Here is an 11317-nt window from a genome sequence, read left to right as displayed (position 1 = left end):
CGTAATCATTTTTTATAAATACCCTTTCCTAATGTAATTTTCCAAGATGTTAAAGATCATAACGCAAAAAAACTAAATTTATCAAAAGTAACAGGCTTTATGTTTCTTAAACTATGTGCATTTATGAAAGTTCTTATGAAGTTTCAAGCAGTTTCATCAACTAGTTTTATTGTTGGAATGAAATATAGCAAGACTTACATTGGCTACTAAGAAAGTTAGTAGCCAGTAGTCATTGGGTTAATCAATTAGGTATGTTATGCTTTATCTTTATCTCCAGTCTCCTATGATTCTACTACGTGCCCTTCTCAGTGATGAGCTGTTGGGTTAGTATTTAGTGTTTCCTACCCTCTCTGGATATTGTGGTTCATACGAGTCACTTATGGGACCAGTTGTTTTTAGGTGTTGATATGCCTTGTCCCACACATTCTTTGGACGACCATGCTTGGGCATGTTTTCGTTACTCACAGCATACTCTTCCTTAATAGTTTTGGCCTCTTGTATTCCTGATGTTTGCCTTCGGTCCTTGAGGCACTGTCTTTGGGGCAACTGACAGTCTTGGTGCCTGTGTTGTGGGTTTGGATCCTGTGGGGGTTGGAGGTCCTTTGCTATAGACTCTTGGGTTCTGAGGGTGGTCTCAGAGGTTCTGGTCCTCCTTGTCCCCTCCTCCTCGGGATCCTGTTTTAAGGAGGCACTTTAAGATTCACTTTGCAAGGGTGCCATCAATTGGGGAGATCCCTCTCATTTGTCATCCCCAAATAGACAGGGAACAGTTTTTCCTCTCAATGACCTGTCAACTATGCACCATTTTTGGTCTTCCCATGTTTCACCATGGAGTTATACTTAGCCCTTTTTTGGGTTTTCACTTTGGTTTGTGGGTGATGAAGGTTGATGTGTCAGATGCGTACCTACACATTCCTATCTCCCCTGCATCCAGACATTATCTTTATTTGTCCATCAGAGATGTGTGTTTCAGTTCCAGGCTCTTCCATTTGGACTTGCCTCAGCTCTCTATGTTTTTTATCAGGTGGTCTGGGCATTTGCCCATTCTTTTCATTCCCGGGGCATTTGTTTCCACTATTGAATGGATAACCAGCTACTTCTGGCTTCCTCGCAGGCCAACTCTGCCCTTCATACTCAATTTTTCCTATGAGAAGCTGCTCGGGTTGGTTGGTTGGTTGGAGCAGGTGGAGAAGTGTTTTCTCCTCCTCACAAATTACATAGTTCATTTTAGGGTGTTGTTCATTTCCTTACTTAGGCAGGCCCTACCTTCTCTTTTTCAGTTGAGGGCTGTTAGTCTTCTAGTTTGCAGCCTCTCCTCTTTTCTCACTGTACGAGAGGTTCTCTCCCTTTTAGATACATGAGCTTCTCTTGAAGCCCTCATCCTTCTTAGTCGTGCCCACATGTTAGCCTTCAGGGGATTTTGTTGAACCAGAGGAGCTTCATTTGGAATCCCTTGGATGCCCCTCTCATCCTACCTCCTTCCTTACATACCGACTTTGCCAAGTGACTGGATTGAGACGATACCACTATAGATGTTCCTTTTCAGAATGTCACCTCTTTATAGATGCTTCTCAATCTGGTTGGGGTGCCCATTTCGATGCTTGAGAGGTTTCGGGGTGGTGAACTCTTTCTGAGTCTTCTATCCATATCAATCTCTTGGAGATTCTCACCATTTGTTTGGTTTTGGGTTATTTCTTTCCAGCCCTTCAGGGCTGGTCAGTGATGGTGCATTCCTACAGCATGACTGTGGTCTCGTACACATCCAGGCATGGTGGCACTCAGTCGAAAGACTTCTGTTTTTGGACACTGGACTTCCCATTTTGGGCCCATAGCCATCAAATTATATTTGTTGGTTTGTTATATTCTAGGTGCTTTAAATCTCATCATGGATTGCTTATCATGTACCAACAGGATTTTCCTTATGAAGTGGTCACTGGGCCCATAGATGTTTTGGGAATCTGTGTCCATTTGGGGTGTTCCAGATCTGGATGCCTATGCCACTCATCACAATTTTCAGTTCCCCTGGTTTTGGTTTCCTGTTTCACATCTATTGGCTGGAGTGGTAGATGTATTCAGCCAGGACTGGACGAGTCTATACTTGTATGCCTACCCTGGCTTTGCTATATCAAAACACACATACACCCTTTCAAGACAGTCAGCAATAGGATTACTCTTCTTTTTTGCATTTTATCTCCTTTAATCTTAAATGGTTGGGTTAAATAACTCATCTGGTTTATCTACTCCTCAATGGAAAGTCACTTATTTTGTCTTTTTCATGTCATCTCCCATATAGTTTGTCATCTTTTGACTTCTCTTGAATCTGGCTTTTAACATCACCTAGATGTGATATTGCAGTATGGGTATGTGGAAGACTCTTGACATCTTTGTGCCACATTATTTGCATCACATTGCAATTTTTTCTGTCTTTGGGTTTCATCTTTCTCCAGTTGCCATACTCCAATCTTCCCAAAGGCTCTAGAGAGGTGAGTTGTTAGTTATTACTTTTTATTGCAGTTTCCACACAAAAAAAGCGACCACCCCAACCTACAAAAAAACATGTATATACACTGGAGACAATTGAATCCAGTGTTGCCTCACAGGAAATACTTCTCTCTCCTGAAATCTGCATTGAGTAGGGGATAACAGAAAGTGTTAAGCCCATTTTCGTTGCTCAGTGCCCACTGTTGAGATGGGGTTTTCTACAAGACTGCTTTGGCAGTTTTTACATTGCAAACTGTATTGCTACTTCAAAACAAAAAGCCTCAGGTATGCTTTCTGCCCTCATATCTGATCAGCTCCTTTCCCTATTTGTGGTAACCCATTGTGCAGTCTAACAGTATGTGATGATAGAAAATTCCTGTTTGAACCATGCATCTCTCTGGTCTTCTCACATATGCAAATTCTCTTCCTACCCCTATTTTCATCTAGTGGAGTGGGAGAACCCTTTCTTTCCCAATACCAAGCTGCTGGGAAGATTGATATGGAGCATTTTCCCTTTGGAGTGGTGTAATCCCACTAGTATAAGGATGAATGGATGTGCCCCTTAATCAGAAGTAGGGTGGTTTTCCTGGAATTGTTGTACATTAAGAACCACACCCCTTTCCAGTGGTCATGGCCAGCTGAATGGGTCTTACATTCTCCTCTAGATGCAGGTTTGGGAAGATAAGATTCATCCTAACTTTTGCTTATTCTGGTAAGTATTTCTTACATACTGTGTGGTTGACTTATTTCCCTAGCCATACTACATATACATTGTTAGCTGACTCCTGAGATATCAAGATGGCTGAGTAAGTTGTACATTTTGCCTAACTTTGTGCTTCTTCAACACCATGTTGGATGTTCTTTTGACAGTACCTTTTCCCATACAACTTATTTTGGGCAAAGAGTATTATTTCCTGCATGAGATGGTTGGGATGTCCTACCAAGTGATGCTCCCACTAGATCACCCCCTTCAGTGTGTGACACACTCCATAAGTTTTCCCTTTTTGCCATTGTATTCTCAAAAAGGAGATCATCTTTTTTAATTTCTTTTTCTACACTGATCCCTCCACCTTCTTATACATGTGGGATTCTAGCTGTCTGTTCTGTGGAAATGTGAGAAGCATTTCTAAAGTTAACAATTTCCTTACCTGAAAATGTATGTCTCTTTTGCTTTTTCAAAAATGAGATTTTTCTATACACAATGTGCTCAGGAGTAATATTGTATGGAGGATATGTCATCCTTCTATTGATCGAGGGCTATACTCTAACATTGATTGCATCGTAGACTTGTGCAGTACATATTATTTCATGTAGGGTTGGTAATTCCATTCAAAGACTTGTCACATGTAGAAAAGACCTTAATAGCTGTTTGTTCTTTGGAGAGGTGGGTACCCATTTGAAATACATTTTTAGGTTTCTATATCACAGGACGTACATCTTTTCAAATTTCCCTGTCTCCAGTGTGTAAGTTTACACTTCATTATACTAAAACTCCTTAAGTTGTGAAAGTTTCACATAGCAGGCAGTTGTTGTATAACAGATGAATGATCTCAACAAACATCACCACCTACACTAATCCTAAATCAACATCAGAAGCTAAATTTATTTTTAAATTTTCTTTTCCTTTAATTTTTGTACAATATAAAAATCATATATTTTTGAAAGAAAAAGTAAAATTACTTTTGAAGTTTTGCATACTTCTGTACAAATTTGTATGTTAAGACTTTTTTTTACTATATGGTAAAACAATTCTGAGTAAAACATTAACACTACAAAGGTATGGTGATTGAGAATTAGTAACTGAGTGCACCATTTCAGTCGCTTACATTTACATATTTGTCTTCTAGACGCTGAGTGTGCTGTACAACAAAATTCTAAGAGCTTTACAAAAAATGCCTCAGGAAGCTGCCTACCGTAAACACACTGAGGAGCTTGTGAAGGGGAGACTAGCTGTTGTTGAATCTGTAAGTTTGTGTCAAGAAACGTTTATTATGTATCTTTATGATTTATCACTTCCTTTGAAATATTTCAAAATGAACACTGTGTAATCCATTTTCTTTTCACTTTTTAGTCTATACTGTGTTTCTTGGCTTCATTACTTAAATGTAACAAAGAGAACATCTGTACCAGGTTCACCTTTTGGAATATTAACCCAGGCTGTATATGTAGCCTTACAGCCAGTTTTACCAGTGACTTTACTTTGAAGCTGAGTGTATAATGAAAGTTATTAGTGCTGTTAATTTTAATATTTAAATACTTTAAAATCGGAGTTGACAATAAGTCTAAGAGCTTATATATATGGTGTAATTCTAACATAAAAACAAAACAAAGATCTATTCCACAAACTGTGTATGCTATACCAAAGTTGGAACATTTTATGGCTGCAAATAGTGACATTATAATAGGGGGGAGCATGGTGAAGCACATGCTAACCCTGGCTGCCAAAAAGCATTTGGTAAAATTTTGGTCCTTCAAGCTATTAAAGAATACAGTGAATGGTACAGCAAGCGGTTTGTGTAAAACTATTCTTTGGCACAAGAAACTTCACAGTGAATTGTTATTTACCATGACTTTAAACTTTAAAAAGTTATTGAATGATGCAGTGTTTACTTCACTGAATGCAAAACTATTTAGCAACAAGAAAGTTTGCAGTATACTTTTATTCGTCATTGTATTGTTCTTATTTTAATTTATATTTTATCACAAGGCTCTTTTATAATTTGAAGTTGAGGGTTTTGAAAATCCAACTGGAATTGAGAAGCAAGCTTTAACTTTTACAGAATAACAATAAGTTAGTTATTTATCATTTTGAATTTGTTGTTATTTAGCCCAATTATACTGAATGACTTTTTTGTACTTGTATGGTTTTTCAAAAGTCCAGTTTTGCCTAATTGTGTATAGTTTGGTGTACTGAATCAAATGCAAAACCATTCAGCAAAATTATATTTTGCAGTTATTTATCATGTTTCATGGTTTTTTCCAAAATTAGTAAGTATTTATTTACCAATAAGATATAAATATACTAACATACAGACCTCTTAATTCTCTTGATTTTCCTGTTGCCTTAGCTGAAGGTGAAAGAGCCTTCAGTAAGAGGAAACTAGTGAAAAAGACTGATCAGCTATGATAAATGATAGGCTGAGCTATTTGTTAATTATGGCTTGCAAGCAGGATATCATTATTATTATCAAACAGAGTGATCCAGTAGAACCTCAATTAATGAGCACCACGCCATTAAGGGCAGACCTGTTCAGTCTCTTTCGTTTTCCTTCTATTTGTAACCAAAATAAATCTTGCAATAACAGCTACCTTGATATTCCAGATTAGGAGCAATGTTTTTAGTCTTGTTCTCTATACGGGCACTTGATAAAGTGGGCAGTTATCTTTGTACACCTGTACAGTATACTGCTAAATTCCAAACATCCCTGAAGGATGACCGATATTCAAACACTTGATATGTTTATTGGATCAGCTCCAAACTATATACTGTAATAAAAGTTGTCACAGATTCAAAGTGCAATCTTATTACTCTGAGGACTTCTCATTGTAAACACAAGGATACATAAACTGATAAATTTCACATCTTGTTCTCAGAGCAGGGGTCAAGTTGGCTTATTTCTATGCATGTGCTTTATTGGTCTCGAGAGTATCATATTACAGTGTTACGTAAACAGTCTAATGACACAAGATGATTTGTTGCTTTATTTTCAGCAGATTTCTACTTCAGTCTTTGACAGTAAAATAAACACAGAAAATAAATGTGAAATGTTTAGCAATTCAAACTCTAAAGAGAAGTACTTTGAAACTTTGTGACCAATAATAAAGAAAAAAGGGCACAGCTAATCCACCCCCTGAGACCTCTTGTTGACAACTCTCCGTGTCATGGCAACGTGCAACTCACGAACAACCATGTCCTGCATACACCAAACAAAATTGGGGCCTTAAAATTCAGTAATCTAGTATGGTCAATATGGAATCCAGCTCATATTTGTGGCTCATTTTTTATATTAAGGGCACCTTGCTAAAGAGGGCATTTGGATGCAGTCGGAAAAGTGCCCTTAATGTCGAGGTTCTACTGTGGATGGGTGAAAGATAAGAAGATAAGTTTAACCATCTAGATTATATAGATAAACGTATGTACTAGTTTTCATGATTTGTCATGAACCACAGGTTCAAGATTGATTCTTGCATATTTAATGGAATAAAATCCAAAAATAGGTTACATATGTAATTCAGCAAATATCCAGTTATGAGACCTGAATATCTATTTCAATTTTCATACATCACAGTTTGTAGATGTATGAGATTGTTATTATGATTTTTATTGCTGTTGATTGCATACCCAAATTAATTTGCATGTAAAGCTTGCAAATTACACCTAGACTTTTCTCATTGACTTTTGATCATTTAAATTTTTGTTTTTATGTCGTAAAATATGTGTTCATACCTCACCAACTGTACAATAGTTGTGACAACATGGGCAGCAAGTCATTTTTAAGAGCCTACTTCCCATAAATGTCATCATTATGGAAACTATTTCCCTCTGAGACTGAGATGATAACATACACAACTACTCCTGAATTTATTTGTAAAATTCTTAATATAGAAACTGTACATCTAAGAATAGTAACAAGGCTTATTGTACTGTCTGACCTTTCAACATAATGTTACTGAATATTTAGCTTATGACAAAAGTTTCCATTCTAAAAGTATTATTTTACAGAAATGATTCATATATTTTTCAAATGTTAGTTATTCTTGAACCAGATTTTAACATGAATAAAATTCTGAAATTATCCAAAAGATTTTTTTGTCTTTGTTTTACTAACTAAACTGTTTGGGATTATTTTATTCTAAGTTTAGCCTTGTTTTTTGTTGTTGTTGGCGATATATAAACACATATTTAGATAGAAAAAATAAAAGAAATACTGAGGAATAAGAAATAAAAAAGAGCATATGGGAAATGATTTACAGAACATGGTTTCACAGGGAAGCTATGAGGGTTCTGGCCCCAGTGCTGCAAATATATTTTAGCTTACAGCTTGGCCTTTGAGCTGAAAGATCAAGTCAAGCATGATGTACTTTTAAGGTATTTATCGTAGATAAGTAGCATATGTATTAACTTGAAGCTGGAAGTACAGGGAATCCAAATATATATTATTCTTATTTTTTCTTTACTTCTTTGGAACAGTCTTTAAATTGATACTATAATTATTCTTGTAGGTCATCTCCCAAATAAAAAAACAGCCTTGGAACTGGCATTTTAATAACATTCAAGATGTATTCTCATCATGTAGGCCATGAAGTACATAGACTTCTTTACTCTTCTACCCTGGAACAGTTTTTTTGTTCTCATATGATTTATGTTTGATCAATATCTTTTTTTTGTCAAGTTTGAAAAAATACTGTATAAAATGAGCCATTAGAAAAAACTGAAACATGCTTTTAGAATTCTTGTATTTTTAGTTTTAGTGTGAGCCATTAATATATATGAACTAATACTTCAAACATTAGCAGTGTTTAACTAAACTCTATTTTCAACTAACAAGCCTAAGAATGATCTGGGATCCAATGGAAATAGAAACCTGAACATTTTAATTTTTGGATTCACTCCGTGGAATTATTATCGTTGATTTTTTTTTCCCTAATATTATAAGGATCTGATTAGTTAGAGGAAAAATCACTCAAATACACTTATTTGAGGAAGCATAATATACCTAAAGTATAAAATCTGTAAAAGAGAATTACTTATGTTGAACTAGATCTAATAACAGCTTTCAGGTAAATTAAAACAAGTTATTCAACTTACCAACAGTTGGGTGCTTTAAAAAGTTATCCTTCAAAAACTGAAGTCACAATATAAGTAGATATTTTATCTATTTGTTTTTTCAAAAATATATTGTGTACTTTAATTTCAAAAAATAGACTCTAGTCTTCATTCTCAACCAGCAGCCTAGAGGTCCATGAGCATTCCAAAGGGTTTCTGCAACAGTAAAGATTGAGTTTTGATATTGCACGTTAAATGATACTATGTTCAATTAAATTAAAATAGTATTCTTTATGCATAGGGCCCCAAGAATTCGTAATATGTCTCTGCCCTTTGATATTTGCTATAAGCAGACAATATTATATTGTTGTAAACATTGTTCTTTCATTGGTAGGCTCTTTGAAATTATCTAGTGAATATAATTAAAAGTCTATTTAGTTTATTTCTTCTTTAACATTTCCTTACAGACTTGTACACTTGGAAACTTATAAGTTGTAGGCCTAAGTAACTTTATAACTGATACTTTGACTAACATAGGAAATATAGTAACTTGTATAACTTCTTGACTGATTGATCAAGTAACTGAAAACTGGACATTCTACAAACTTACTTACATATTGACTGCCTTACTATATTTATATCTAATCCTTGTTCTAGATATTTTGCAAAGTCACCAGGTTTTTGTGACGTCAGTTTAGGATATTCTAGAACTATTCTCACAAACTTGCTTGATGTAATGTCATGTGCTCTCTAGCTAACCATCAAATTACGTCATTCAGAATATAGCTTATAACACTAGTAAATTTCTATGTTACATTCTGGAAAGACAGAATAAACATGTTATAAAGGTTTTTTGCTTCTATTTTGTGATATTTCTGTAATGTTTATGCCCTCAGAAATACACACAATATAATTGGTAGTTAAATTGATTTTTTTGTATAATTTAGGTGCACAATGATGTTGGTACTGTTAAACTTTATCAACTCATGAACCCTTCTGCTAAGAAATATATAATTTATGAAAAGTAATTAAAATAATTAACCTACTTGGAAACTAGCATCCAGTTTTATCATTCGGTCAAAACATTTTGATTACCTTTTCAATATTTTAAGTCATCATTAACTTATTTTTTAAATAGCTTCAACATATGGTTGGATTATGTTCTGGCATCGTAGACTGAAACTCTCACTCATTAGGTGCTTTAAACTTGACTACATATATACTACATTTGTGGTGATTTATAACTTATAAATATTTCCATAATAACAGAGAGCCCAGTTACTTAAGCTGGCAGATACCTGGTAATATAAAGTTAGGTATTTCTTTATCAAAAAAAACATACAAAAATATTTTTTATAGCGTGATACAAAAGTGTCACTTTATCATGATTTTTGTAAGTCCTGCTTTTACAGCTATTTGAAATGTGCACCATTGATGTCTTGTGACAATGTCAATCTTTCACTGAGGTTACAGCTCACATTTTGTAACATTTGCATTGTTACAGTTATAAAGGCTGTTTTGATTCTTTATTTCAAACCTTTCAGGTTATTTGGATGTCTGACAAATACCAAGTGTTTGATGTATCTCCAAAAGAAGTTTAATAGTGTAGGTGTGATCATGGGTTAGAGTGCCATACTCTGAATCCAAGATTCCTTGAGTTGCACCCCATTATCACTAAGAAATAACTTGTGCTACACACTTTTGGGCCACGAGTGCATTATAAGAGTGATGATCAAATCCCAATATTCAATTAAATTAGCTTATGGGTGGCATTGACTAGTTGCCTTCCTCTATCATTTCAAAATTAGGGATAACTAGAGCAGGTAGCCCTCCAGTATCTTAGCACAAAATTCAAAAACAACTGATGGTGTAAGGTCAAGTGAACATGCAGGGTCCCCACACATCAGGGTCACTTTCACACATCCTGCAAGAATAATTACATTCCAGCCAATTATTATTGTATCAAAATAAAAAGAGACTGTTAATAAAAAATGAACTTGACTTAGAAAATCGTGGTAAATACGAGACTCACAAATAGATTGATGGTGCATAAACTGCAATATCCTCTATAGTGATTTGTTTGACCCCTTGTATTTCTTTAAGAAACTTGTATACTAGTAACTGTTGAGAGTACAAGTTGGACAAAGCTAATGACAAAACAGCTAATCTGTTACGGAACTACTTTTTAAGACTTAAATGATTTTTTATGTTAGTTTAATGACCCTGTTTATTCTAAAACTTTTTTTTTTTCTTATCATAGGAAGAAAATATAGGCACATTGGAAAATAAAATTGGTTGTGGACAAGTGGAAGAGTTAATTATACAGGTAGGACAAGTCAGTACAGGAATCCAAATTCCATATAACCATTCTACAATATACTCTTTCAATATGGGGTCGGTCAATGTGACGACCTCATAACCATTTTGTGCTTGTTATATTTTTTATGCTATAACTTTTAAATTAGTAAGTGAATGTTAACAAAATTTGGCAGATTATCAGTAAATGTTACAATGCTTTGATACACAAAATATCTAATTTTTTTATTGAGTCGTAAGGTTAGTAAAGCAATGTTTCTCTCATGCCTTTTTTTTTTTCACATCTTGCCTATCTATCATACAAAGTAATTTACATTTTAAGATTAAAAATACTTTTATGCATCACAAAATTTTGAAATTTCACATGTGAAATTCTTATAATGTCCAGATAGTTATGAAACGTTTCTTAAGAAAAAACTTTATATTTTAATTTTTATTTTCCGTAATTAATCTCTGTATGGGTTCGGTAGATTTGAATGATCTCGCAACCACCATAAAAAATTAGGAAATAAACATAAATTATGCCTCTTTCATTCTAGAATGAACACAAATTATAACATGAAAACATAAATGTTTAGACAAAATAGCTTAAATCTCATAACATTATACATTTATATATATATTTATTATTTTTATTATAGTGACCTTTCACTATATATATATATAAGGGAGTGTTTCTAAAAATGGAAAGAGGGAGGTGGGGTGCCACTGTGTTTGATTTATCACATGAGCAATATCTCAGCAAATAAAAAA

At 34.5% G+C, this 11317-nt stretch overlaps 1 protein-coding gene across 1 annotated transcript in view; it reads left to right on the top strand.

Moving 5' to 3' along the window:
- Window positions 1-11317, top strand: part of LOC106464088 (NADH dehydrogenase [ubiquinone] 1 alpha subcomplex subunit 5-like) — a 30356-nt gene that overhangs the window by 13669 nt on the left and 5370 nt on the right. Inside the window, exons 3-4 of the mRNA XM_013924199.2 lie at window positions 4329-4445; window positions 10509-10574. Of these exons, the coding sequence (XP_013779653.1) occupies window positions 4329-4445; window positions 10509-10574 (183 nt within the window). The remainder of the gene's footprint in view (window positions 1-4328; window positions 4446-10508; window positions 10575-11317) is intronic.

Source organism: Limulus polyphemus, unplaced genomic scaffold (genome assembly GCF_000517525.1).
Source record: "Limulus polyphemus unplaced genomic scaffold, Limulus_polyphemus-2.1.2 Scaffold1558, whole genome shotgun sequence".
Lineage (NCBI taxonomy): Eukaryota > Metazoa > Arthropoda > Merostomata > Xiphosura > Limulidae > Limulus > Limulus polyphemus.
This window is presented reverse-complemented; position numbering and strand designations above follow the sequence as displayed.